This window comes from Brassica napus, chromosome C3 (genome assembly GCF_020379485.1).
Source record: "Brassica napus cultivar Da-Ae chromosome C3, Da-Ae, whole genome shotgun sequence".
Lineage (NCBI taxonomy): Eukaryota > Viridiplantae > Streptophyta > Magnoliopsida > Brassicales > Brassicaceae > Brassica > Brassica napus.
The window spans coordinates 58999674-59027663 of NC_063446.1; the positions used below are offsets into that span (position 1 = coordinate 58999674).

Genomic DNA, 27990 nt, shown 5'->3' on the forward strand with positions numbered 1-27990 from the left:
TGGGCCGAATCGTGGCCCAAATAATAAAGCCCGTAGTCCGGGTCGAATACGGATTGACCCGGGTTTCAGATCCCGACGTGTGCGCTCCTTCGCTCTTGTGAATAATATATCTTTCTCACCAATCATCATCGTCCTTGTCCTTAAACGCGTCAGGAGAGGAGAAAGATCAGATTCAATCGGCGTCATCATCTTAAGATCCAGAACTCGTCGGAAAATGTCTACGTTCAGTGGCGATGAAACCGCTCCTTTCTTCGGCTTCCTTGGCGCTGCCGCAGCCCTCGTCTTCTCCTGTAAGTCTTTTCTGCCTTGATTTGACTTAGTGTGAATCACATTCTTGAGATTAGATCTGTGAGATAAGTTAGCCGATCTGTCTTTTAATATAATATATCGTGTGTTTATTTGTGTGCCGTGGTGTTTAACTAGGCATGGGAGCTGCATATGGGACAGCCAAGAGTGGTGTTGGAGTGGCGTCTATGGGTGTGATGAGGCCTGAGTTGGTGATGAAGTCTATTGTCCCTGTTGTTATGGCTGGTGTGTTGGGTATTTACGGTTTGATTATTGCTGTTATCATCAGTACCGGGATTAACCCCAAGGCTAAATCTTACTACCTCTTCGACGGGTATGCACATCTCTCTTCTGGTCTCGCTTGTGGACTTGCTGGTCTCTCTGCTGGAATGGCCATTGGTATTGTTGGTGATGCTGGTGTCAGGTAATCTATAATAATAAGTCTAGTCTCAAATTAATAGCACATGATAAGCAACTTTTCTTTTGATGGCTCAGGGCCAATGCTCAGCAGCCAAAGCTTTTCGTTGGTATGATTCTTATCCTCATTTTCGCTGAAGCTCTGGCTCTATACGGTCTCATCGTGGGGATCATCTTGTCCTCCCGAGCTGGTCAGTCCAGAGCCGAATGAGGATGAGAATGATTCTTTCTTCTTGGATTCGGCGTGATTCTTTCTTTTGGTTTTTGCCACCGGTCTCATTCTTCATCGAGCCGGGATCTTTCTTATATTATTATTTATCAGGTTAGTAGAGGCACAATGTGGTTTTGCTACGTGTAGACAAAAACCACACCTCATCAAACTGTTGTTTGTTTTCTCTCTTCTGTTACGTGTAGACAAGATGTAACTGATTTATGTTTTTATCACTCCAATAAATCACAGAAAACTCGATTTGATCTTGTTTTCTTAAAGCTTCTTTTGGTTATAACTTCTCTTTTATATATATTCTCTGGAGGGATTGATTGAAAGAAAATCTGGAGCTGATCTCTCAACTCTTCTCTAATACTATATCTAATCCATCTCTTGTATTACAACTTTAACTGCAACAAATTTCTGATAAGTGTATATATTCAGATGAACGTGTAGGTAGATGAATGTGTAGAATGCATATAGATAAATACGTGTAGGGTGAATTGAGATAGGATGCGCTACAAGCCTACAATAGTATCAAACGCAAACAATAAAACGACGTTGCATGTGTGCGCATACTATACAAAAGAACGCAGAAGAAACATGTGAGCAGCAAAATACAGAAGCCATAGGAATGCAAAAAGTGAACAACACAATCCTGCAAACTAAAATCTAAAACACGATGGAAATAAGAAAATAAAAAGATAGTGAACAAATCTTAAGCAAATCTAACATAGTGACTCAGATCTTAGTTAAATCCGAATATGGGTAAGGAAGAAAAGCAACTTGAAATGATGGCCACAAAAAGAGTTTTGAGAGCTACTTTCAACTACTTCTCGACCACCAGTTTTAAATGGCTTGGTGACATTTGGCCCCACCCACCATTTTGTCTTTCTTTTCCTCTTGTGGCTCATATTTTTTTTCAATTTTTTCATTTATAAAAAAATAGCCACACGTCCTAAATCTATTGCATCTTTACAGCAAGTTGAGATAAAATATTCATCATATAATTATAAGTACTGTAACTAAAGTATAAACCATAATATAATGTACTAACTGAATGACAATAAAACTTATCACGGAGAGTGTGATTCACCTAATAAAAGGGAAGGAAACAGAAGGGCGAGTCTGCTTCAGAGGGACACGTCAATGACCTTCCAGATGGCATAGAGTCTTTGCTCTTAGGGTCCCCATCTATCTAATCTTCTTTTTGTCTCTCTAAATGGACTTTTAACAAACACTATTACAACTAGGTTAATTTCGCGCGCGATCAACATTATATATATAAATTATTTTATGTATTAAATATTTTTACATATTATGAAATAATAAATATATATTAAATAATTAAAAGTCAGAAACTATTAAATATATAATTAAATTGGTGTGAACATATAAATCAATTTTATTAATCTAAAAAATATTTTTTTTTATATTTGATAGGATATATAATTAAATTTAAATGATACTAACATAGATAATATATTTTAGTATATTTTTAATATTAATGTCTATTAAATGATGATTTCTACTCATATAGTTTTTTTGATCATTTGTATCTTTTATAGAAAAAATTTAAATTAGTGATAACAAAATTTTTATTGTAGGATTAATATTTTTAGTAATTAATAATTTTAAAAAAATAAGTTGTCAATGATTGTTCAAAACTTTTATCAAAAAAATTGTTCAAAGTAAATTTTGAAACTAAAATATTGTATTTTATATGGTTTATAGTTTAATTTAAAAAGATATATATATATATATATATTAAGCTAAATAATTAATTAAATTAGACTTTTTACTTATATAATTTTTGTAATCATTTTCATTTTGTCATAACAAAAAATTTAAACCATGGATCATAAAATTTGAATATGAGACTTTTAACAGCTTTAGTAATTTCTAGCCGTTTGTAAAAATTCAAAATATAACATATGCATAAAAATCTAAAATTTTATTATATGGTTATTGTGGTTGTTTAATTTATTTAATAATATAAAATTAAACAAATATGATAGAAGATACACTATTTTTTTTATCAAATCTTTATTATTCAAAATCATTAATTGCCATATATACTTTGGCTACATTAGGCAATTCCGTAAATTTTATTTAAGAAAATAGTAAAGTACATTAATGATGAATTTATTGTTAGTTTAATAAAAGTTTATTATATAATTAGGTGAACCAACATATTTTTCTAATGATTCTAAGAATCATCCTAGTAATGACATGTGGCTACAAAAAAAAGTTGTAATGCTTCTCAAATAATATACAGGAGATCGAATGTTCGTACACATTTACACTATTACAATCTTGTTAGGTGCTTACTATTTCTATAATGATATTTGGACTATTAAATGGTGATTGTAATAGTGTTTGTTAAAAAATCCATTTATAGAAATCGTGAAGACAGAAAATCATTCTCTTTAACAAACACTAGACCCCGGGTTTGAATTTTTGGTTTTTGGTTATTTATTTAACTAAATAATATATTTGAAATATTTGATGTATTATATTCACCAAGTAAATATCTTAAACCATCTATTTACGATGAATATTCGATATCATATAAAAAATTGAACAAATAGACGTAATTAGAGAATTGTAGACGATATATAAAAACAATGGTTATTAATGTAAAATATGAAGAAATATTATATTATGACTTAGTATGACATAAAAGATTATAAATTGGCTATACATGTTTAAAGAAAATAAAATGATTTTTAAACTTCTATGAAAAATTTAACATATAAAAAAGGGCGATGAATTAGTTATCAAATTGTAAATAATTTCATAATTTTATTAATTATAAATTATTTATAGTCTTTTTTTCGTCAAGATAATTATTAAATGTCCATAACATTAATATGTTAAAATGTCATATTATGAAAGCCCATGTTGTAACCATTTTTTTCCGGGAAGTGTGACAAAAAAAATTACATTTAACTCTTCGTTTTGTTTAAGTTTGTGTCAGTAAAAGATTAAAAAAAAATCTCTCTATCTTTTTCAATGTTCAATTTGAAGCTTATTATGCGGAAATCATACGCAAATATAAGCAATTGGTTGAAATTTCTATATCTTTATATTCTTATAAATTTTAAATTTATTGTTTCCTCTTCTGCAAGCAAATCAATTACCGAAGTAATAGATCAATTGGTTGGAATCAAATCTATTCTTATAATTAGTGTAATTATGGTTACAATTTCTATATTTAATAGGTACATTAAAGATACGACATTGAAGATATTATATTTTGATTAATAGAAGATATTGGATTTTGAGTTTGTATTTATTGATTTGTTTTTTATAAAGATTAGAAAACCAATGGGATGATTGGTTGGTTGATAAATCCTATGAAGAAAACGAAAACTATAGGTGGTTTGAATATTGTACATCGATCGATGCATGATGTAAGTTGACTATATAAAACTTGAACATGATCATTTCAAACTAAAGTATAGGTAGGTTATATGCATTTGTTATATTGTAGTTAATAAATTTTAAATATTACATAAGTCAAGTGATTCACGTTTTCGTAAAAATAAAATTCAAGTTCATTATTGGGCCGTACTCGTACGTAATAAGCTACGTTAAATATGATATATTTTTAGGTTCATTTAATGACATTAAGTTTAAATTTGATTAAGGAAAACTCATTGATTTAACTGGAAAAGACAAGCATTAAAATAGGTAGGTTTATTTAATGACATTAAATTTAAATTTGATTAAAAAAAACTCATTAATTTAACTGGAAAAAACAAATATTAAAATAGATAGTTTAATTTAATTCCCAGTGACATGGAAATGTAAATAAGTTAAAAAACTTAGAGGTATTTTTTAATGTATACTTCTCTTTTAATAATAGAGATTATTACACTCTTGTTAGGCGATTACTATTTCTATAATTTTTGTACTTCAAGAAAATTTGACAAATTACTAAAAGCAGTAAGTAATAAACAGTTGATATTCATGGCGCGTGGGATTTGGTTCTGTCTCTTCTGGTTTCTTTCTCCTCCATCGTAGAAAGGTTATAAAAGGAGGGATAAAATATTCGTATAAGTTTCTTTCTTTTCTCCTCCTCCATCTTCTTCTTCTTCCCTTTTTTTTTTTGACAAATCTTCTTCTTCTTCTTCTTCCTCCTTCCTTGCTTGATACCAACGTGTTATCCTTATCCCATCCCTTAATCTGCTTCTTCATTAACTAATCAGACCACTTCATCTCTATCAATCGTAACCTGTGCTCTGTAGTCTGTATTGAAGGTGTGATTCATTGTAGAGCGAGAAAACGACTGTTGGAGCTTAAAGATGCGGATTTTGTGCGATGCATGCGAGAACGCAGCCGCTATCGTCTTCTGCGCCGCCGATGAAGCTGCCCTTTGCCGCCCCTGCGATGAAAAAGTAAGTAATTCTCTTCTTTTTAAAAAAAGTTTTTGTGTCTTGTGTGTATTGATAGTGCTCTATGATGGGTTCTGAAAGATGGAGTCTTTGTTATCTATTAATCTATATGCATGGGATCATGTCAGCTGATCTCGAGATCTTGTGTTTCTCCTTTCCTTGTATATATTAAGACTTTTATCAACGAGCGAAGAAAGTAGACAACTTTGTTATGAAGGATTGTGAGATTTGGTCCTTGGACTTTTAACTAGATTGCTTTCTAAAGAAGAATGGATTATGAAAACCTGAAAAAAGTTTAAATCTTTTGTATTGCTTTCTCATTAAGATGAATTCATGTCTGATTACATGAGATTTAAAGTATTTGCTGCTGGGGTCTCAATGATTCTACTATGTGATGTATATTGGCAGGGAAGGGTTTTGTCCCCAAAGTATGTATTTACTATTTAGCATAGCTTGTGGAGAAAGAATATAGCTCTTTGTCCTTACATCAGTTAGGTGACTCTTAATAAGGGTAACATTTTACAGTCCTTCTCGAGTCATTAGCTGTTTTTTTTATTGCAATAGCTCTGAGTAGATTTTATTTTTGATCAAAATAGATTGTCTTGATTCCAAACACTGTAATATGTTTTTCAGGTACATATGTGCAATAAGCTAGCTAGTCGGCATGTACGTGTAGGTTTAGCCGAACCAAGCAATGCCCCTTGCTGCGATATATGCGAAAATGCACCTGGTATATGTGATTTACTTTGCTTTAAAACTTTCCACAACCATGTTTCAAGTGTTTTTGCATAGGTCTCATTCTTTCTTGGTTCTTCTCGGCAGCCTTCTTTTACTGTGAGATAGACGGTAGTTCGCTTTGTCTGCAATGTGACATGGTAGTACATGTTGGTGGCAAGCGAACGCACGGGCGGTTTCTTTTGCTCAGACAGAGGATAGAGGTTTGTATTCAACTCTTTTTTTGCTTCTCTCACTATCATTTTTAGTCATTTTGTTTGTCCTTCTTCTTTGTAGTTTCCAGGGGACAGGCCTAAACAAAACAACGCTAGAGACAATATGCAAAACCAAAGAGTCTCTGCAAGTGCAAACGGTGAAGCTAATGGCAAGACTGACGATGAAATGATTGATCTAAATGCTAACCCGCAGAGAGTACATGAACCATCATCAAATAACCAAGTACTTTTATCTTTCTCTAATCTATCTATAGATAAATTCTTTTTTAAAAAATTATCTTCTCAATATGTTTTATTTCTTAAATGAGTGACCAGGGTATCGATGTAAATAACACGAACAATCACGAGCCTGCAGGTGTTGGACCCTTTAAACGAGAGTCTGAGAAGTGATAAGGTAAGAGTGAATTTTAAGAAAGATGGTAAAAAGATTTTATGTTTTGTTTTCCATTTCTTTGTTTGATTCCATGATTGTTGCAGAGTTTCGGTGTATGGGAAGCTTTGTTGTTGAAGAAAGAAGAAAGGCTTGTCTTGTTTGTGAATTATCTTAGTTTAAAGGAAAGGGCTCACATGAATGTAAAAGCTAATATAATCTGAAATTTCTCAGTAACTTATTTATTTTCATTTTTCTTATTATTAAAACTATTTTGGAATACTATATTAGACCAATTAGGAAAAATATAAGCCAAATCGATTATGTAAGAAACCATGGCAACATATTAGAAATTTATGACGAGTATGGGGCCGTTCGTTTCGGTATCTTTCGTCTCCATCCAAATGATTCATTTGTATGATCTATCCAGATGATCCATTCAGATTTTTATAAGTGTTTGTTTCTCTATCCGGATAGCTCATCTAGATGAATCATCTAAATGGATCTTATATTTGTTTCTTTATTTTCATTTCCACTAAATGAGTTTAGTAAACAAATTACCAAAATACTCTTGTGCTGATTTAATCATATGTTAAAACTTTACTATAATAATAACTTCTAATAAACAAAAAAAATGATAAACATGTATTTGAAAAAAAACTTTAGAGTTTCAAACTAAAAAGAGTATTAATAATAAACCGACTGTAACTTCGGTTTTGGCGGAAAGCAAGATTTTTTTGTTTCAACGGGAAAACAAGATTTTTCGATTTTGACGGGAAAACGTGATTTTTCGATTTTGGTGGGAAAATACAATTTTCGGTTTTTGCGGTTTTGGTGGAAAAATATGTTTTTGGCGGGAAAACACATTTTGCGGTTTTGGCGGGAAAACGAGATTTTTCGGTTTAAGCGGGAAAACGAGATTTCTCGGTTTTGGCGGGAAAACGAGATTTTTTTTGGTTTTGGCGGAAAAATACAATTTTCGGTTTCGGCGAGAACATGTTTTGTGGTTTTGGTGTGAAAACAAGTTTTGGCGGGAAAACGAGATTTTCGATTTTGGCGGGAAAACAAGATTTTTCGGTTTTGGTAGGAAAACAACAATTTTTGGTTTTGGCGAGAAACCACATTTTACGGTTTTGGCGGGAAACCACGTTTTACGGTTTTGGCGGGAAAACATGTTTTTGCGGTTTTGGCGTGAAAACACGTTTTTGTAGTTTTGGCATGAAAACATCTTTTTTCGGGTTTCGCGGAAAATGCTTTTTGGCGAGAAAATACATTTTTGCGGGAAAATGCGTTTTGGCGGGAAAACACGTTTTTGCGGGAAAATGCGTTTTGGCGGGAAAACACGTTTTTGCGGTTTTCGTGAAAAATGTGTTTTCGAGGGAAAACACGTTTTGCGGTTTTCACGAGAAAACGCGTTTTGCAGTTTTGGCGGGAAATGCATTTTGATGAGAAAACGCATTTTCGGTTTTGGCGGGAAATCACGTTATACGTTATGGCGGGAAAACACGTTTTGTGGTTTTGGCTGGAAAACATGTTTTTGTGTTTTGGCGGAAAATGCGTTTTGGGGTTTTGTCGTGAAAAAAGAGTTTTTGTGATTTTAGCATGAAAACACGTTTTTGCGATTTTTTGCGGGAAAACACGTTTTTCAATTTTGGTGGGAAAACACGTTTTTGCGATTTTGTTCGGAAATGCGGTTTTAGGGTTTTGGCCTGAAAATTTCGTTTTTAGGTTTTCGCGGGAAAATGCGTTTTTGTGGTTTTTTCAGTTTTCGTGTGTGACAAAATGATATTATGTTTAGATTTGTAATTTGTGAATTGCATCGGGGGCATAATACATTATACCATATTGAATGAATCATCTCCATCTAAATGGTCCAAATTGGTTCAGCTGAATGGACTTTAAAATTAAGCTTAAATTCCCGAAAGTCATCCGGATGATCCATCTATATGAATTTCATTTTTAGTGCCTAAACGAACAAAACTCACATCTTCGTCCGGACGGAGAAACTAACATGGCCTATAATGAAAAATATCGCAATGTATAGTGTATATATTCATATGGAGAGGTGATAGATAGGTTACGGCGACCTTTTTTACATAATAATGTCAAGAATAAAACACATCAAGATTAGATAGATAACTTCAATATATAAAAAGAAGTAGGTAATGCAAATTAAGTAGAGAAGATGAATAATTCGATATGGTAAAATACAAACCAAAACGATTATGTAAGCAACCATGGTAACATTTTAGAAATGTGTGACAAGTATAATGAAAATATCGCAATGCATAGTGTCTGTATTCATATGGAGAGGTGAAAGGTAACGGAAACTATTTCTACAGAATACTTTTCAAGAATAAAATAGATCAAGATAAGATAGATAACTTCAATATATTAAAGCTTATTAAAAAGGAGTAGCTAATGCAAATTTAGTAGAGAAAGTAAATGATTGGACATGATAATAACAACCAAACTCAACAAATGCAACAAGACATTTGCTTCGTCTCCTTTCACAGCATCATGATCTCTTCTTCAACATTGTTGTCTTCAATAGGTGTAGCCTTTGACGAACATACCCTCCTTAGCCTCTTCAGACTCGCCTTCTCCGGTGTATTTTCCAAGCTGAGCCAACGAGTTGGCCTTGGCACGAGCCAAGAGAGTGGTCTGAGCAGCGTTCACGTTCTCAGCTCTGCCTCCCCATGTTTTCAGACAAGTGTTCTGGAGAGCACGTGCGTAGGAGAAGGACACGTGCCATGGGTTTGGTGCCTGGTTCATCGCGTTGAGGTTCAACGTTGCCTCCAACTCAGACTGTCCTCCGGACAAGAACTGCACAAAAAAAGTAAACACAAACAACTTTACTTCCACTACAAGAAAACAAGATCTAGGTTTTCCTCATTAAAAACAAAACTCATTTTCTTATAGAATAGAGCTTGCCATGATTCCGGGGACGGCAGGAGGGATTCTGTTGCGGAGGAGCTTAAGGGTGTAGGCGGCAACTTGTTCAGGAGTAGCTCTGTCTTTAGACTCGGCTCCGGGAGTCACCATGCTCGGCTTCAGGAGGATACCTTCAAACATGACATTGTTCTGAGCAAGGTAAAAGAAAACCTCAGCCCAAACCTTCTCAGCAACTTCGTAAGTCCTGTCAATGTCGTGTTCTCCGTCCAACAAGATCTCTGGCTCCACAATTGGGACCAATCCACTGTCCTGTAAAAATAAAACACAATCCGCGTGTGAAATAGTTTAAAAGAATCCGATTTCACCTGTTTCTTGAAGGAAAAGCAATGTATTATACCTGTGAAATGGCAGCGTAGCGAGCAAGGCCCCAAGCAGCTTCTTTCACAGCGAGTGCAGACGGGCCGTTGGGAATGCTCACGACAGTACGCCTAAATCAATCATCAACACAAAAATCACTAAAACCATCGCCCCAAGAGGAAACATGTAGTTCAAGTATATAGTTTTGTGTTTTCAATGCAACTTTATAGTTATTTTCTTTCTTTCTGTTTTGTCCATATTAATTAGGACGATTACTACATATAATAACCTTTTTTAAATTATGTATTAAGATAGAGTTATTTTTGGCATTGTAAAATTTTTTCTTAAAATGAACGAAAACTCTAAAACTACGATTTTCATGGAGAGAGTACCATTTAGCGAAACGAGCACCCTGTTGGTAGTAAGCAGCAGTGCGAGAGGATAGACCATCGAGTCCTTGACACCATGACTCATTGTTAGAGCCAACAAGTGGCACCAAACCCTAGGTTCCATATATACAACTCGTTTAGATTCCTCTAACCAAGCACCATGTTTGGTGAATGATCTAATCTACTAGCGTACATTTAGTTATACCTTGTCAACTTTGATACCGGGGACGATGTTTTGCTCGACGAGGACGTCGACCATTTTCTTGCCTTCGGTGGTGGACTGATAGAGAGTCTCCTCGAACAAGATTGCCCCGGAGATGTACTGTCCGAGACCTGGTGCAGAGACAAGCAAAGTCCTGTACGCTTGACGGTTTGCCTCAGTGTTCTCTAGCCCTATCGAGTCCAAACGCTTCCCGCAAGTCGCGTTCGACTCGTCCATCGCCAAGATTCCACGTCCCGGAGATGCAATTGTTTTCTGCTCACAACACCAAACTAATAAGAATCATGCAGATAATTATTTAAGACTCGTGGAAAATAAGATATGAGTGGGAGTACTAACCGCTGTCTTGACAAGCTCATCGGCGTAGGAAGAAGCGGCACGGACGGTGAGAGATGTGGCACGGTTAGGTAGTACGACGGATGCGGAAGAAGGCTGACGGAAGAGAACGCTTTGGCCCTTGACCCACTCAGATTTGTCCAGCACTGGAGATGCCTTGAGGAGTGAGGTTGATGCCATTTTTTGTTAATGTTATCTCTTTCTCTTCTCTCTGCCTTTCGTTTGTTTGAGAGACGCACAGTAGATTAGCTTATGATGACACACACTACCTTATCTCTGAGGAGGAGCACAACCTCACTCTCCCTCTTTTGGATTTATATTACTCATCAGATCAGCTATTTGAGGTTCTTGTGACCTTGCCAATTACACTTTGCCACGTGGATGGTAATCTTGTAAGTACTACTCTCACATTTCAAGAATGCACACTCGTTTTTTCTTTTTCTTTCTTTTTTGTCCATGCAAAGGAATCATTATATGCTCTTTTTATGCCCTCGTTTGCTTGTTTTTTTGCTACTTTTCTTATACAGGAAAAAAAATGTGTAATAGCATGTACAAAAATGATATTACAAAAAAGAAGCATATTACTCTTTACTCAAAAAAAAAGCTATTACAAAAATGATTTTTCAAAAAAAAAAAACATATTACCATTTACAAAGATGTATAAAAGCCTCTGAAATTAATATGTAGCACCGTGGACCATAATAGTTCACTTATTACTCTTTTTTACTTGAATTATGTCTCTTGTACTAATACATGTTGTCATGATGTTGAGGTCAAAAAAACAAACGCATCATTTTCAGCTAAAACTAGTGGCAACAGCTTAGAGCAGCCGCATTAGCGGATTAAAAGGAGTTCATGGGCTGGAGTTTATAGGGCCGAAAAATAAAAAGAAAAGTTTTAATGGGTTTAATTCGGTGATCCGTCTCGTTGGAGTGAGCCCGTATGATACGGGTTCAAGCCACGCGTCGAACAGGCATTGGCCGCGTGTTATCGCGTCGAAAGCGAGAAAAATAGGGTTACACGTGAGAGGATTTATTTTCTCATCTTTTTTCGAAAGCTAGGGTTTCTCTCTATGGGAGGCGATTTCTCGTGCGACGCGACAGCCAGAGAATTTCTCGATCGAATCGACGTCGGAGTCTCTCGTAAACGATCTCAGGTGAGTATCGACTACTTTTACGGTTTCATTGAATCTTTTTGGGGTCGAAAGCGTTATCGGTTAATTGAAAATCGATTTGGGGGTTTTGATGTAGGGTTCAAAATCGATATGGGGGTTTCCATTTAGGGTTAATTATCGTCATGCGGGTTCCATTTAGGGTTCGTTTCTCGAGGATTTGAAATTGATTTGGGGGTTTCTACTTAGGGTTCCAAATCGAGTTTCTGGTTACGCTCTACCGTTTATTGTGTTCTAATATTTGCTTTTTCTGGTACAGATGGATCCCGCAGAAGAGAGAAGAGAGACAAAGAGGCAGACGGAGTTGATCAACATGCAAGGATACGTGGCAGATTCAGAATACGGGATTCCGACGAGGTGCCCCTGCGGAGGGAGAATCATTGACGATGTTCGGGGGAAGGACGACTACGACACTCTTCCTGGGAAGCGGTTCTTCACCTGCAAAAACTACAAGGTAAGCGCTTCTTCTCAATTAAATTATTTCCATTTAATTGAGTTTCTAACGAGATTCTCACATGTGTTTTTGTGGTTAACAAGGCTGATGGGTTTCATTACCGTCAGCCTTGGGTGATTGGTGTCCAAGAGCATATCGAACGTCTCACAAAGCGTCTGGAGGAGGTTGAGTTGGTGATCAACTGGGTCCCGGAGGTCAATAATCAGATTGAGAGGCTGGAGGTAATGTGACTTGCATTTTTTTGTTTAAAATTTGTAATATTTTCCTTATTTTTTTATTAACGGACTAACAAATTGTGATTGTTTTTTACATGTCCAGGCAGAGGTTAAAGCCCTCAATGGGGAGGTTGATAACCTCACTGGGCAGGTTTATAACCTCTCAGTGCAGGTCGTGGACTTGGAGAAGCTATGCTTCGACTGAAAAAAAAGGTAACACTCAATCTTAATCAATTCGAGTGCTAGCTAGAGTTGAATTTGAACTGAACTATGTGTACTAGGTTGAGTTGAATTTGAAATGAATGTTGATGAATGGTTGAGTGTTAACCCCGTGTACTTGTGTTTTGGTTGGTTGCGTAATCAATTCGACTGCTAGGTAGAGTTGAATTAGAACTGATTTGATGTTTATTGAATACTGTCTGTGTAGTAGTTGTAGTTTTAAAAACTTTAATCAATGTTTGGTGGTTAGACCCACTTTAATTTTTTGTCCTTTCAAAGTCAAAACTAGTATAAAATCATAGGCAATCTTCTTCTGAAAACACAAACCAAAGTTTAAACCCATTTATCTAAAATCTAAATGGATCCTTTTAACTTTAACTCTCCCGGGTTGGTTAACCTACTAGTCTCTCAGAGCAGTCAAACAATAGACTTAGGGTGTTCTGAGGTTCCTAAACCGGCGTCAAAGCGAAAGTGGACAACCAAAGAAGACGTTGTCTTGATCAGTGCTTGGTTGAACACCAGCAAGGATCCAATCGTGAGTAACGAGCAGAAGGCAGGCACGTTTTGGAAGCGCATAGAGGAGTATGTCAATGCTAGTCCTCTGCTCATTGGCTCCATTCCTAGGGAGTGGAGTCAATGTAAGCAGAGGTGGGGAAGGGTTAATGAGCAGGTCTGCAAGTTTGTTGGAAGCCATGAAGCCGCGCTGAAGGAGCAAGCGAGTGGGCAAAATGAGAATGATGTCATGAAGGCTGCCCATGACATCTTCTTTAACGACTATCTTGTCAAGTTCAGTATGGAACATTGTTGGAGGGAGCTTAGGTTTGATCAAAAATGGAGATCACACTCATTCTCGAAAGATGGTGCAAAAGAGAAAAGGAAGGAACCGGCGGAGGAGGTTCCTGCGGACCAAGATGTTAGGCCTCCTGGCGTTAAGGCTAGCAAAGCAGCCAAACGCAAGAAGCACACGAATGAAGCAGCTTTTGATCAGATAGAGAGCATATTAGCTGCGAAAAATACTATATCCAAACAGAAAATCCTTGATCGCTTGCTAGCAAAAACTGAAGCTACACTTTCTCCACAAGAAGTGTCTCTTAAAAATAAACTCATTTCTGAAATGCTTTGATAGGGTCAGTTGGTTAATTGCATTTGATATGAATTTTTAAGTTAATTTTTTAGTTGGATAATGCTTGATATGAACTTGATTGCATTTGATATTTTCTGAATATGCTTTGGGTTGCAGGTTTGCAGGTCACGGGTTGCGGTAGGTGGATGCGTGCGTGTGGACGTGTTGTTAGTAGGTCTCGGCTTCTTTTGGTATCAGGTCACGGGTTCTCTGTTTGATTCACGGGTGAGTGTAGAATTTTGAATCTTTCTACACTTCTTTTAACTTCATCGGCTTTAATGGGTGTATGTACCCACAGGTTGTGTTTTGAACTCACGGGTGTATGTACCCACGGGTTCTATTTTGTACTCACGGGTGTATGTACCCGATCAACATGTAAAATATGTCTTTTTATATAATCTATGTTTCTCACTTCTGTTTGTGCAACAACTCTTTCACTTCTCTATATATTAATTGTTGTTTCATCTCAACTATCACCACTCTAGCATTGATTCTTCACTCTTGCATTGATTCCTCTCAACTATCACCACCCTTTCATTCACTTCTCAACCATCACCACGATTTTTCTCAACCATCACCACGATTCCTCGCAACTATCACCACGATTCTTCTCAACTATCACCACACCTTCATACACTCCTCAACCATCACCACTTGCATTGATTCTCCACACTTGCGTTGTTCCTTGAATTCAACCAAAAGAAATTAATTCTCAATCCGTAGAGGTTAGTAATGTTTTTATAAGTTATATTTTTATAAGTTTATAAAAAAATTAAGTAATGGAAATTTAAATTAATATTTTTAAATTTAAAAAAATATGATAAAAGACAACACTACATACCATATAGACAAGGAAAAAATGTTATGTTTTTATAAGTTATATTTTTATAAGTTTATAAAAAAATTAAGTAATGGAAATTTAAATTAATATTTTTAAATTTAAAAAAAATGATAAAAGACAACACAAAAAACGATATAGACAAGGAAATAAATGTAATGTACTTATAAGATAGTTATATTTTTATTAGTTTTTTATAAATCCCTTTTGCCTTTTATAGGAAGTAAATTGCTTCAACAATGTCTTCCTCATCAAGTGATGAAGTAGATGAGTATTTAGAAGAAATGGTCGACAAAGTTGTTGATAATTTCATCGACTCAGTAGTTGATGGTCAAGCTAACAACCCGAAGAGACGAGCTTATATCGAAAGAAATCGGAAACGCGGACACAATCAACTATTGACCGACTATTTCAACGAAAATCCCACATACCCATCGGAAATGTTTAGGCGGCGTTTTCGAATGAACAAGTCATTGTTCCTTCGCATTGTCGATCGCCTAAGTACTGAAGTGCCATACTTTCAGCAAAGAAAAAATGCTCACGGAAGGTTCGGGCTATCTGCACTTCAAAAGTGTACGGCAGCTATACGTATGCTGGCATACGGTCAATCGGGAGATACATATGACGAATATCTCCGACTTGGTGAAAGTACGGCACGTTTATGTTTGGAAAATTTCACTACTGGGATAATACAATTGTTTGGACAGGAGTATTTACGAAGACCTAATGAGGATGATCTTCAACGATTACTCGATATTGGAGAGGTACGGGGGTTCCCAGGGATGATTGGCAGCATCGACTGTATGCACTGGGAGTGGAAAAACTGCCCAACAGCTTGGAAAGGTCAGTACACACGTGGTTCAGGAAAGCCGACAATTGTCTTAGAAGCTGTTGCATCACAAGATCTTTGGATATGGCACGCATTTTTCGGATTACCAGGTACCCTCAACGATATCAATGTTCTTGATCGGTCACCAGTTTTTGATGATATTTTACAAGGTCGAGCACCAAAAGTGAAGTTCAAGGTCAACAACCACACTTATCGTATGGCCTACTACCTTACTGACGGGATTTATCCAAATTGGTCAACATTTATCCAATCCATCCCACTCCCTCAAGGTCCTAAAGCAGAGCTATTTGCCGAACGTCAAGAATCCACCAGAAAGGATGTCGAACGGGCTTTTGGAGTATTGCAATCAAGGTTCGCAATAGTTAAAAATCCAGCTCTACTATGGGACAAGGAAAAGATAGGATGGATTATGAGAAGTTGTGTCATATTGCACAATATGATAGTAGAGAACGAACGAGACGGATATACCCAAATTGATACATCTGAGTTCGAGTCAGGAGAGTCAAGCAGAAGTTCCAAGGTGAAAACGAGAACAAGTTTTAATATAGGTAATATGTTAGGCGTTCGCAATGAAGTTCGGGATTCAGAAAAACATCATCTTTTGAAAGCGGATTTAGTTGAAAATGTATGGAAAAAGTTTGGTAATGTAGATGAATAATCTTTCTATGTTCATTAATATTCTTAATGTATTTGAATATTCTTAATGTATTGAATAAAAAGTTTTCAAATATTTAAAAAAAAATATTATTTTATTCTTATGAACCTCTTCTTCAGGTTCACTAATGCAGAAACACAAACGATAGAAGTTCATCACTATTCATGGTCCCATAAAAAAATATTAAAAAAATCCTATGAACCCCAAAAGGGGGTTCATTGATGCGGATGCTCTTATAAGCTTACAAAATGGTGATTTGATAAGGGAAGCACGAATCATGAGGACAGTAATCATTTTAAAGATTTAAAGACGCAAGTAGTTCTTCAATGACGAGTGAATACAAGAAAATTCATTTTAAAACCCCTTTTAGAATTTAGAGCCAAAGATGCGTTTGAAAGTTACGTTCTGAGAGAATATGTGAGGACGTGAATCCCTGAGTTTTCTTAAGGCTAAGGTTTAAGTACAGAGATTTTAGGAGATTGTAAAGTCTTACATCAACGGTCGAGAGAGTGTAATCTCATCCTCACCATTGCACACAACAGGTGGCCAAGTGGGTCGTGGAAGCAACCAAATCGACCATTTAGAGAACCTTCCATATTGTCTAGAAGGTTCTGTTGGTCAAGTAGAGATGTAAAACAAAAAGAGAATTACTGTCTTACTGTTGTCAAATTAACAAAATACACTTGAATTAATCTTTTCTTCACTCAAACGTTTCCGTGAGAGACAGATCCGTTATCCCAGCTATCAGATCATCGATATAACTCTTCTCCACAACAACATGGTCATCATCATTTGGTGGCTAGACCGTGGAAAACTCATCGAATGCTTTCTTCACTTGTAGTCCCAACCCATCTTCCTCATCATCATCCTCTCCCACGATCTTAAGATCCCACACCTTGAAAATCTCTTGTGGAGTAAGATTACCCAGATCCTCCAAAACATCAACTTCGTCAGCTTTGTTGTCTTCAACGTAACTGCTGCTCATGAAATCATCCTTGACGACTTGAGGCGTTTCTGACTCTGGTTCTTCATCTGCTTCTACATTGCTCACAGAACCATCCTCTTCTATACTTTCATTACCTGTGGTATGCTTGTCCACTGGTCCATTGGTTGTTCTGTTCTCTGCCGGAAAGTAATGATCTGGCAAAGAGTTCTTCCACGGGTCTGATTCAAAGTTTAGCAAAGAGACAATCTCGCTGACTTGTTCACTCCTGTCAGCAGCTTGTGGTATCTGAACTGACTCGGCTTCAGTCATAACCTCGTCTCGAGACCGAACACCTGTTGTTGTTTCTGTAGATGAAGGAACAAAGATCTGTGGATGGATATCAATGATTTCTGTTAAAGCATCTCTAAACGTTCCCCAGTCATAGTTGTCGGAATCGTCAGGGAAGCTGATGATGCAGGAATCAGCCCAAGCTAAAGATTCAGGTGAAACATCTTCTTCCTCGTGTTTGACGGAAAGAGAAACATCTCCTGTGTCTTGTCGTTCAGACATGGCTACAAAAGCACATCGACATCACTTTTAAGACACAACACAATAGAGTGGGTTACATCGATATGAACTGAATCGGTGATTGATTACAGAAAGCAATAACATACACAGTTCTTTGCTTTGTTCACTAACCAAAGGGAAATGCGTAGTTTCTCAAGATCAACGGTTTATTAATGTCAACTACGCAAGTAATAAGACGTAAATTATACTGAGTACTACATCCAATTCAGGGACTGAAATCCAATAAGTAACTTTGCTGACGACTTTTTATCGATTCGAGAATCCCAGAAAAAAAACCCTAGTTTTGAAGGGAGGAAGAAGAAACCTCGCTTTGAAATCTCGGTGTCTCCCGACCGGATGAAGAGAAGATAGAAGCCGTTTTGAGTTCTAAGTTGGTACGTTTTAAACCACTGATCACAAATATTTTAATCTCCTACTTTAACAGTTTTAGTAATTTGTTTCCATTTTCAGAAATTCTAAATATACAAAAATATAATTTGTTATATTTTGTTAATATGATTGTTTAATATATTTCAGTTATATAAATTAAACAAAATTGTAAAAAAATATACTATTTATTAAATCTTTATTATTCAATACTATATTTTTATTAAATTACAGTAGGTAATTATATAACTAATAAAATAAAAAATATTATATAAATCGCGGTCAGCAAGCATGTCTAACAAGATTTAAATATTATATATTTTCGATTTTATTCATGTGTCTATTGAAAATTTAGGGTGTGACTGGTAATATAATTGGAATAATTTGGAGTAAATATAAAAAAATAAGTGAAAAGAATTAATTGTTTATGGTGTAATTCTGATTTACTCTCTTTTATCTAGAGTAACAAAAAGGTGAAAGATATAAAAAATACAAAAGAAAAATTCCATTTTCCAGCGCAAATGGGAGGAAATATTGTTTACCTTTTTCATCCCTGATTGGCTCTTTGGGAGTAAATATTTTTACTCTACTTTTTGTTATTCTAATTATGCTATTTAGTCAGACTCTTAGGGCAAACTCATTGGTCTCTTTTAACGTGAGTCTCTTCCCATAAAAATTAATAAATTAAACAAAACTGAAAAAGAGAGTGTTGCAAAGTTCAAAAGTTTTTTCTTAAAGGTACTCTAACTACAGCAGTACAAAACATTTCTACAGATACAGATGTAATCATTTGGATTTCGTATCCGCCTTGATTCTCCCATTACCACCAGAAGCTTCTCTTCTCAAGGTCCTGCTCCTATCAATTACAGGTAATCTACTTCCTAATCTCTTTCCCATAAATCTAATTTAGACTCATACTTTGTCACTACTTAACAATTAATGCATTGGCTTGGAACAACATTGATTCATGTTCAGGATTATGCTGATAATGTACAGATTGATGGTTTCTACTGGATTGGCCAACAAGGCTAAAGATTATACAAGGAGTGGCTAAGAGCATGATTATCGGTAAAAACGTTTTTGAGTTCTTATTATTTTTTTTTTTTGATTTAAAAAAAAAAATTAAAAATTAAAAATGAACCAATCGCGGACCGACACGTGTCTGTGGGGCCCACAAACAGTACAACAAACTACTGTGAAACGTTTCTTATTTGGCGACTTTGAATCACGGTTTTTGCAAAAATGTGGTGGGGCCCACGCGTAAGAATCCTCCTCCCACCACCGATAATCATGTTCTAAGGGTTTAGGTTACTTGTTCAAGGAGCTACCAACACTGACCATCCCTCACGGTCATCTCAAGTCATCTAATGTCGTACTTGACGAATCATTTGAGCCTCTCTTGACAGACTACGCGCTGAGACCGGTGATGAACTCAGAGCAGTCTCATAACCTAATGATCGTTATAAATAGCCAGAGTACAGCTTAAAGGGACAAATAAAGAAGAAGACAGACGTTTGGTGCCTCGGGGTTTTGACCTCGGAGCTTTTAACGGGAAGGTTCCCTGAGAATTATCTAAGGCAAGGGTACGATGCTAACATGAGCCTTGTGACTTGGGTGAGCTAGTAACATGGTGAAGGAGGAGAAAACGGGTGAAGATCGGGTTGAGCTGTTGCGAAGAGGATGAAGAAAGGAGGATGGAGATGAGGGATGCTGTGGAGAAGATAGAGAGGTTGAGAGATGGCCAAGATCTGGATGGTGATTTCGCAACTTCCACGCACAATGTCTTTGCTTCTCGGTTGATGGACGATGATGACTTTGGTCTTGCCATGAATGGAGGTTGAGAGAATGACTTTGGTCTTGCCACGTACAATACCATAAACTGATATTCATGCGTTTGAAATTAGCAATTAGTATAGTTTTTAAAGCTCAGTGGTTTCAGAGGAAAGTAGTGTAATAACATTGATGTAGAGATTTGGTTTTGATGCATATTCTTGCATTTCAAGCATTAATTGATAACGCGAAAGTCTTGGTGTTAACTTGTGTACAAATCAAGATTACAACTAATTGGTTTTTTCTCGTTTATGATTTGTATTTGTATTTTTAGTATGTTTTTATGTCATATTTGTTTTAATTTTTGTTTGTGATTTTCTTTCATGTTTGTTTCAAATTTTTAATTATATATTTGTATTTCTATTTTTAATATGTTTTTATGTCATATTTGTTTAAATTTTATGAAATCCAATCATTTAACTTCTAAAATAAAATAAAAAGTTTATTTTTTAAGAATTTTTGAGAGGTTTTCCCATTAGACCATGTCAAATTTAATTACATTAGCAAGGGTTCTAAACTTCACAAATTACTAAATTAGCTATTAAATTAATCATTAGAACTCATCATGGACTCTAACCATCGGACATGCTCTAACTCATTTATTGGCTAGGTTGTCAAAAAATAAGTTAAAATAATTATAAAATTAATTGCTATTATTTTATTATTGTAAAGAAACGCATGTGATCTCTCTCTGATGCTGATGTTCTTAGACCATGATTAACGCTGAAACCCAAATGAGTTTTTTAATTTTTTTTTTAATTTTTTTTGTTTGAATAAAAAAATAAAAATAAAAAAAATAAAAACCAATCAATCGCGGACCGCCGCCAGTAAAACCCGCAAACAGTGTAAAAAACCAACCAACAGCTATCATTATTCTGGTTTTTCTGCAACCAGTTTTTCCCTTTTTGTGGGCCTCTCTCCCCTTAACTTCAAAGACGAGAAGCTCTCGTTCATTCTTATTTGCACATGCTTCCCCGTGGCATATCTTTTTCCTTTGGCCTTTATCCTCTAATAAACTTAATTATATTTTTTTCGCTTTTTTATCTTTTTCCAAATATTTCAGTTTTACAGTTCACATACAAGTTTTCTACTTTTTTTACCTGACAAAAAGTTACTTATTTAATCCATTATTTTGCTATTGTTTTACTTTAAAACTCTATTATTTTGCTTATGTTTTATTTTAAGGGTTAGCTCATATTTTTATCTTCATTTCTAAACACAATAATCGATGAAAACACGCAAGTACATGGGAAAAGATAAATATATAGCTATATTCTTTTCTTTTTATTATTCATTTTGCTTTAACTAAAACTAGATTTTAATTCGTAAGTGCAAGATTTTTTTTTTTAAAATCCAATTATAGTAAAAAAAATTATTAATTATAAGAAGTGTTTTAACAGATTTGCTTCTTCTAAAGCACGCTCCGTGCGTTCGGCTAGTAACAATCCAATCAAATCTCCGGATAAAAAAAAACATTAGACATTCTCTTATCTGAAACCAAAACTTTTGATGATGTGAAATAGATAAAATTTATTATCTAATACTATAATTATGGTTTTGTTGATTGTTTATGTTTTAAAAATATTTATAAATGTTTAGCTGATTTAAAATGATACAGATTTGTTTGCATATATATTTTTTTAAAAAATTATTTTTCATAATGCTAAAAGCATTAAAATTAAATTGAGCTAACACTTTTTTGTGAAAAATATTCATATAGTTCTTCTCTTTGTTTTTAATATTTCTATTTATATTTAAATAACAACAAATTTATGTTTTCTCTTTAAAAATAATTTTTATGTCTTAACCAAAAAACTATATACTATTTTGACCCAAGGACACTAAAAAAAAAGGTACATATCCTGAGAAAATTGTACAATATTCAATTTTGTATAGAAGTTAATATATATTATTTCATCCGAAAGTCTAATACTTTTCTAGTTTAAAGTGATTGTTACGTTGACTTAATTGTTTTACAAAAAATCTGTCTGCAACAGTTGGAAGCAATGATGATTATTCAGACATCAACTAGGCCTAGGCCTACGTTCGGATCTTCGGATCGGGTTCGGACCGGTTCTTTTCGAGTCAAGGTCTTTTCGGGTCCTAAATATTTAGACCCAATAGGTACTTAGAAATTTTCGGTTTCTGGTTCGGGTCGGTTCTTCTCGGGTTCGGGTCAGTTCAGGTCTATAATTAAAATACCCATAAAATATCCGTAATTGTTCGGATCCATATCGGATCCGGTCGAGTTCAGGTATTTAGGATCTGAAAATGACATGATATACCCAATTCCATCAACTTTAGTTGAATATTTGTCATATATATCTAAAATTTTACAAAACAACTTAAATAAAACTATTAATAATTAAAATAAAACATTTTAAAACTCTAAATTTTACATTTTAAAGCTTTATATTACTTTAAAAATGTTAAAAAATAATAACAAATGTTGTTAACAAAAGATATTTCAACTAAATCATAAAATAATATATATAAAATAGAACACAAAAACATTGATTTAATAGTATAGATGTATCAAAGTGATTGTTACACTGACTTAATTGTTTTCCAAAAAATTCTTTGTTTGCAACGGTTGGAAGCAATGATGATTATTCAGACATAAGTTAGGTCTTTGAAACAATCGGTCCATAATAATAGCATACTGGGTCTTATTTTATTATACATTTCCATATTTTGGTATCATATTAACTGATGACATATTTCTTTCCTACAAAATAAGAGGAAACTAAGTTCAAAAAAAAAAAAAAATAAGAGTAAATATTTTGATTTTTTTTTTCCAAACCGTAAAAGCAATGATTTGGGCTGGATTTATTTTGGCCATTTTTTTAAAAAGGTTTAAAAAAACAGTGGCATTACATTGTAAATAAATTTAAAAATTAAGGACAAAATCCTAATAAAGATTATGTTTTAATAGTATACTAGATTCTCAATGGGTATATTTTTTGTTTTATATTTTTTTTAGAAATTTAATTTTTATATTTATGTTTTATTAATATTTGTGTTTTTATTTGTATAATATATTTATTATATGATTAATAAGATGTTTTAATAATTGTACCACACTTATGTCAATAGATGTTGATGTTGTTTTAATATAATAGATTAAAATAAAATATTTAACTTATAACCCATTTTGTATTAAAATCATTTTTATGCTTTAAAACTTTTTGATGCAATTTTTAAAATTTACTTATATAATTTGATTTTGTTATTTAAATTGGAATTATATTTATAAGTATATAATATGAATAGTGAATATAATATGATTATTCAGTTGTAGTTGTTACAAAATTGATTTTAATATTAAAAGGTTGTTGAGAGTTTTTTTAGTACGCTAGGAAGAAGTTGGTTTCTATTAATTTGGAATCAAAAAAATGGTTATAAAATATGTATAAAATAGTTATTGTTGGACTAAAATTCAATTAATTGGTCATGATCCTGATTTAATAGTATTGATATGCATAGAAGATATTATTTAATCCGAAATTAAAATACTTTTCTAGTTCAAAGTGATTGTTACATTGACTTAATTGTTTTACAAAAAAATCTCTGTTTGCAAAAGTTGAAAGTAATGATGATTATTCAGACATCAATTAGGCCTTTGGAACAATCGGTCCATAATAGCATATTTGGGTCCTATTTTATTATAGTTTTCCATATTTTGGTATCATATTAACTGATGACAGATTTCCTTCCTACAAAATAAGAGGAAATATTTTGATTTTTTTTTCCCAAACCGTAAAAGCAATGATTTTGGCTGGATTTATTTTGGCCAATTTTCTTTTAAAAAGGTTTAAAAACAGGGGTATTACATTGTAAATAAGTTTAAAAAATTAAGGGCATAATCCTAGTAATGATTATGTTTTAATAGTATAGATATAGTTACATAATCTGTTTGATTTGATCATGTGGATGATGGATAAATTTCAGGTCCCGACCATTAGTTTCTTCCATTATATTGGTTACTGAATTGGCAAAAACTTATTTTGTCACTACCACCTCACCAATATCTCAAAATTGTTAAACAGCAGAAAAACTATTTCTCCAAACCATCATTTGGTCATTTGGGGTTTATATGTGTGTCATATGTTGCAAGTTTATGACGAACATTTTTCATCAGTGTTCGTAATCACTTTAAAGATTTATAGACGCTAGTAGTTCTTCATTGACGAGTGAAGACAAGAAAATTCAATTTAAAATCACTTTTAGAATTTAGAGCCAAAGATGCGTATGAAAGTTACATTCTGAGGGTCTTTGTGAGGACGTGAATCCCTGAGTTTTCTTAAGGCTGAGGTTTAAGTACAGAGATTTTAAGAGATTGTGAAGTCTTAATTAACGGTCGAGAGAGAGTGCAATCTCATCGTCACCATTGCACACAACAGGTGGCCAAATTGGACGTGGAAACAACCGATTTAGAGAACCCTCCGAATCGTCTAGAAGGTTTTGTTGGTCAAGTAGAAAAATTAAAACAAAAGAGAGTTACTGATGTCAAATTAACAAAATACACTTGAATTCATCTTTTCTTCACTCAAATGTTTCCGTGAGAGACAGATCCGTTATCCCAGCTATCAGATCATCGATATAACTCTTCTCCACAACAACATGATCATCATCATTGGGTGGCTGGACCGTGGAAAACTCATCGAGTGCTTTCTTCACTTGAAGCCCCAACCCATCTTCCTCATCATCATCCTCTCCCACGATCTTAAGATCCCACACCTTGAAGATCTCTTGTGGAGTAAGGTTACCCGGATCCTCCAAAGCATCAACTTCGTCAGCGTTGTCGTCTTCAACGTAACTGCTGCTCATGAAATAATCCTTGACGACTTGGGGCGTTTCTGACACTGGTTCTTGATTCGCCTCTCCGTTGCTCATAGAACCATCCTCTTCTATACTTTCAATACATCTTGTGTGATTGTCCACTGGTCCATTGGTTGTTCTGTTCTCTGCCGGAAAGTAATGATCTGGCAAAGAGTTCTTCGACGGGTCTGATTCAAATGTGAGAAAAGAGACAATCTCGCTGACTTGTTCACTCGAAGAACTGTCAGCAGCTTGTGGTATCTGAACTGACTCGGCTTCGGTCATAACCTCGTCTCGAGACCGAACACCTGTTGTTGTTTCTGTAGATGAAGGAACAAAGATCTGTGGATGGATATCAATGATTTCTGTTAAAGCATCTCTAAACGTTCCCCAGTCATTGTTGTCGGAATCACCAGGGAAGCTGATGATGCAGGAATCAGCCCAAGCTAAAGATTCAGGCGAAACCTCTTCCTCGTGTTTGACGGAAAGAGAAACATCTCCTGTGTCTTGTCGTTCAGACATGGCTACAAAAAAAGCACATCAACATCACTTTTAAGACGCAACACAATAGAGACTGAACCAGTGATTGATTACAGAAAGCAATCACATACACAGTTCTTTGCTTAGTTCACTAACCAAAGTGAAATGCGTAATTTCTCAAAATCGAAAATCAGACGCATCGGATCAAGATCAAAGGTCGATAAATGTTAACTAAGTAAGTAATAAGACGAAAATTATACTGAGAATATCCAATTCAGCGACTGCAATCCAAAAAGTACTGAAATGACTGACCTTTTATCGATTCGAGAATCCCAGAAAACCCTAGTTCTGAAGGAAGAAGAAACCTCGCTCCGAAATTAAGGAGTCGAAGTCGACCGAAGAGAAGATGAATTGTTGGGAGAGCGACGCCGTATTTGATTTTTTTTTTTTTTTTTTTTTGTCATCAACTTTACAGACTCATATAGACTCTGTGAACCAAACTGGGAGATCTTGATCCATGTGAACTACAAAAGACGTTTCCTTCCTAGCGCTACGGGCTAAGCTATCCGCCTTCTTGTTATGCGTTCTTGGTACATAGATAATCTCTGCGTGGGAAAAACTCTCTTTCAAGCTGTTTATATCCTCCAAATAACTTGCAAATGCTGGCCATTCCTCTGGTGTTGAAACCATCTTCACCAATTGAGAACAATCCGTTGCAAACGTAACCTGAAATTGTCGTAAGTTTTTCATACATTCCATTGCCCATAACAAGGCTTCCATTTCTGCATGAAGGGGAGAAAGTGACGCCCGAACATTCCTTGCACCCATCAAACCCGCAAATCCCTCTAGAGTACTATACCATCCTTGGCCAGAAAAAATATCATTTTCTTTCCAGGAACCATCCGTAAAACACCATCTTCCTGGGATTGACGGAAGAATCATTGCCCCTACCGGTTGGATCCTCTTGTTATCATTCAAAATTTGAGCCTCAGCCCAAAGTTTTGATTCCGCTTCAGCCAGTTTAAGGGTATCCAACAGTTGATTTTAAGTGGGTACTTTTAAATCATTAATCACAGACATTTTTAATGTCAACAGTTGTAATTTGTAATCTTTTAAGTTATTGTTTAATATAATATAATTAGAAAATTAGAAAATTGTAAAAAATATATATTTTAATATATTATGTTATTGTTTAATATATTATAATTAGAAAATTAGAAAATTAGAAAATTGTAAAATTGTAAAAAATATACAAATTGTTATTAAGCTTTTATTATTCAATATAATTAATTATACAGTTAAAAATTGTAATCAGTGTTACAATTTAAAAAGAAAAAATGCATTAAAAATCTTCAAATTGGTGTTCACTAACACTCTAAAGTGTTAATGAGTGTTACTTTTAAGTTTTTTTATACAATTTTTCTATTTAAAAAATGTTTTTGATTAATATATAAGAGATTCTCCTTTTGTGGTTTAATTTTCTGATTGGTTTTTAAAGATCTTTATATATTTTCTGAGACATACTACAACTTTTGAGATATGACATATGTCATTACTATAATGATTTTATAGAATCTTTCGAAACCAGGTTAGTCCATCTAAACTATACTATTTTTTCATTAAATTAATTATTAATGCATAAAACTATTTTTCATTTTTTTCTTAAATAAAAGATACGAAACTACCTAATATAATTGAAATATATATGATAGTTAATGATTTTAAATTATAAAAAATTTATTACAATTTGTACATTCTTTACCATTTTTGTTTAATTTTATATTATTAAAATAAATAAATAAAAACACAATAATCATATAATAGAAATACAGATTTTTCTATTTTTAATTTTTAAAAATGACTATAGATTAATAAAACTGTTAAAATATCACATTAAAAAATTTGTGATCAACGATTTAAAATATTTGTTAGAAAAAAAAATACAAAGATTATAAAACCATATGAGTAGTAAACTTCATTTAATAAATAGTCATATTAAAAATATACTATACTATATATATTAATATCATGTAAATTTAATAATATATTAAATAAAGCAGATAAAATGATTATTTGGATTTATTTACCATAAAGTGATTATAAATAAATAACGATGACTGTTTTGATTTATATACATGCGCTAATTTAATAATGTACATAATAGTTATTGAATTCTCAATGATTTGATATATTTTGTAATTTATTATTTCACAATATGTAAAGAACGCAAATAAATAATAATATATAAAGAACCCAAATAAATAATACTCCATATTTTTGAGTTTAAGAGTCACTTTAGTTTTGTTTGTACAAATTAAGAAAATATTTAATTTTGTATTTTTTCAAAAATCAATCATTACCTATTCTACACCTAACAATATTTTAACTAACAAAAAATAAACTGAAAAAATATAAAGATTAATATAACATATAAAGTTAATAAATTTTGCAATAAAATTCTAAAATAACACTTATTTTCTAACAAAATTTTTACTCTACAACGATACTTAATATAAAACAGAGCAAGTAGTACATAAATATATGGTAATATTCTTTATCATCTTTCTTCGGCCTCTTCTTATTTTCTTTTGTTATTATTTCATTATTTTAATTATTTTTTTGCTAATA

General features: G+C 33.9%; 6 protein-coding genes across 7 annotated transcripts; 3 read left to right on the forward strand and 3 right to left on the reverse strand.

Moving 5' to 3' along the window:
* Positions 1 to 57: 57 nt before the first annotated feature.
* LOC106406521 (V-type proton ATPase subunit c1) lies at positions 58 to 1183 on the forward strand. Its single transcript, XM_013847207.3, has 3 exons — positions 58 to 290; positions 424 to 709; positions 781 to 1183. The coding sequence occupies exons 1-3, from the start codon at positions 215 to 217 to the stop codon at positions 911 to 913; spliced, it is 495 nt and encodes a 164-aa protein (XP_013702661.1). The 5' UTR covers positions 58 to 214; the 3' UTR covers positions 914 to 1183.
* Positions 1184 to 4910: 3727 nt separating this feature from the next.
* Positions 4911 to 6912, forward strand: LOC106404604 (B-box zinc finger protein 19). Of its 2 annotated transcripts, none has more exons than XM_013845309.3 (6): positions 4911 to 5313; positions 5944 to 6040; positions 6133 to 6248; positions 6322 to 6483; positions 6576 to 6654; positions 6738 to 6912. In XM_013845309.3, the coding sequence occupies exons 1-5, from the start codon at positions 5221 to 5223 to the stop codon at positions 6648 to 6650; spliced, it is 543 nt and encodes a 180-aa protein (XP_013700763.1). In that variant the 5' UTR covers positions 4911 to 5220; the 3' UTR covers positions 6651 to 6654; positions 6738 to 6912. The 2 variants fall into 2 exon arrangements, with proteins under 2 accessions (XP_013700763.1, XP_013700764.1); XM_013845310.3 differs by lacking the exon at positions 4911 to 5313 and adding an exon at positions 5366 to 5821.
* Positions 6913 to 9002: 2090 nt separating this feature from the next.
* LOC111207118 (fructose-bisphosphate aldolase 2, chloroplastic) lies at positions 9003 to 11278 on the reverse strand. Its single transcript, XM_022704777.2, has 6 exons — positions 10831 to 11278; positions 10477 to 10746; positions 10275 to 10384; positions 9923 to 10013; positions 9565 to 9834; positions 9003 to 9456 (listed from the first exon to the last, which is right to left on the reverse strand). Exons 1-6 carry the CDS (start codon positions 11005 to 11007, stop codon positions 9178 to 9180), a joined length of 1197 nt encoding a protein of 398 aa, XP_022560498.1. The 5' UTR covers positions 11008 to 11278; the 3' UTR covers positions 9003 to 9177.
* A 1966-nt stretch (positions 11279 to 13244) lies between these two features.
* LOC111206941 (glutathione S-transferase T3-like) lies at positions 13245 to 14319 on the forward strand. The gene is made up of 3 exons (XM_022704424.1): positions 13245 to 13970; positions 14127 to 14234; positions 14308 to 14319. Exons 1-3 carry the CDS (start codon positions 13245 to 13247, stop codon positions 14317 to 14319), a joined length of 846 nt encoding a protein of 281 aa, XP_022560145.1.
* A 2660-nt stretch (positions 14320 to 16979) lies between these two features.
* Positions 16980 to 25786, reverse strand: LOC111204698. The gene is made up of 2 exons (XM_022699979.2): positions 25675 to 25786; positions 16980 to 17849 (listed from the first exon to the last, which is right to left on the reverse strand). The coding sequence occupies exon 2, from the start codon at positions 17845 to 17847 to the stop codon at positions 17152 to 17154; it is 696 nt and encodes a 231-aa protein (XP_022555700.1). The 5' UTR covers positions 17848 to 17849; positions 25675 to 25786; the 3' UTR covers positions 16980 to 17151.
* Positions 24478 to 25795, reverse strand: LOC111206728. The gene is made up of 2 exons (XM_022703995.2): positions 25675 to 25795; positions 24478 to 25406 (listed from the first exon to the last, which is right to left on the reverse strand). Exon 2 carries the CDS (start codon positions 25402 to 25404, stop codon positions 24607 to 24609), a length of 798 nt encoding a protein of 265 aa, XP_022559716.1. The 5' UTR covers positions 25405 to 25406; positions 25675 to 25795; the 3' UTR covers positions 24478 to 24606.
* Between the last annotated feature and the right edge of the window lie 2195 nt (positions 25796 to 27990).

Bases quoted from the DNA above. Each gene is read 5' to 3' on its own strand.
- LOC106406521 (XM_013847207.3), top strand. From the start codon at position 215: ATGTCTACGTTCAGTGGCGATGAAACCGCTCCTTTCTTCGGCTTCCTT. The intron at 291-423 runs GTAAGTCTTTTC...GTGTTTAACTAG, and splicing joins CGCAGCCCTCGTCTTCTCCT to GCATGGGAGCTGCATATGGG. The intron at 710-780 runs GTAATCTATAAT...TTGATGGCTCAG, and splicing joins GTTGGTGATGCTGGTGTCAG to GGCCAATGCTCAGCAGCCAA.
- LOC106404604 (XM_013845309.3), top strand. From the start codon at position 5,221: ATGCGGATTTTGTGCGATGCATGCGAGAACGCAGCCGCTATCGTCTTC. The intron at 5,314-5,943 runs GTAAGTAATTCT...TATGTTTTTCAG, and splicing joins GCCGCCCCTGCGATGAAAAA to GTACATATGTGCAATAAGCT. The intron at 6,249-6,321 runs GTTTGTATTCAA...TCTTCTTTGTAG, and splicing joins TGCTCAGACAGAGGATAGAG to TTTCCAGGGGACAGGCCTAA.
- LOC111207118 (XM_022704777.2), bottom strand. From the start codon at position 11,007: ATGGCATCAACCTCACTCCTCAAGGCATCTCCAGTGCTGGACAAATCT. The intron at 10,385-10,476 runs GTATAACTAAAT...TATGGAACCTAG, and splicing joins CCGGTATCAAAGTTGACAAG to GGTTTGGTGCCACTTGTTGG. The intron at 9,835-9,922 runs GTATAATACATT...TTATTTTTACAG, and splicing joins GCTACGCTGCCATTTCACAG to GACAGTGGATTGGTCCCAAT.
- LOC111206941 (XM_022704424.1), top strand. From the start codon at position 13,245: ATGGATCCTTTTAACTTTAACTCTCCCGGGTTGGTTAACCTACTAGTC. The intron at 13,971-14,126 runs GTGTCTCTTAAA...TTTGGGTTGCAG, and splicing joins CTACACTTTCTCCACAAGAA to GTTTGCAGGTCACGGGTTGC.
- LOC111204698 (XM_022699979.2), bottom strand. From the start codon at position 17,847: ATGTCTGAACGACAAGACACAGGAGATGTTTCTCTTTCCGTCAAACAC.
- LOC111206728 (XM_022703995.2), bottom strand. From the start codon at position 25,404: ATGTCTGAACGACAAGACACAGGAGATGTTTCTCTTTCCGTCAAACAC.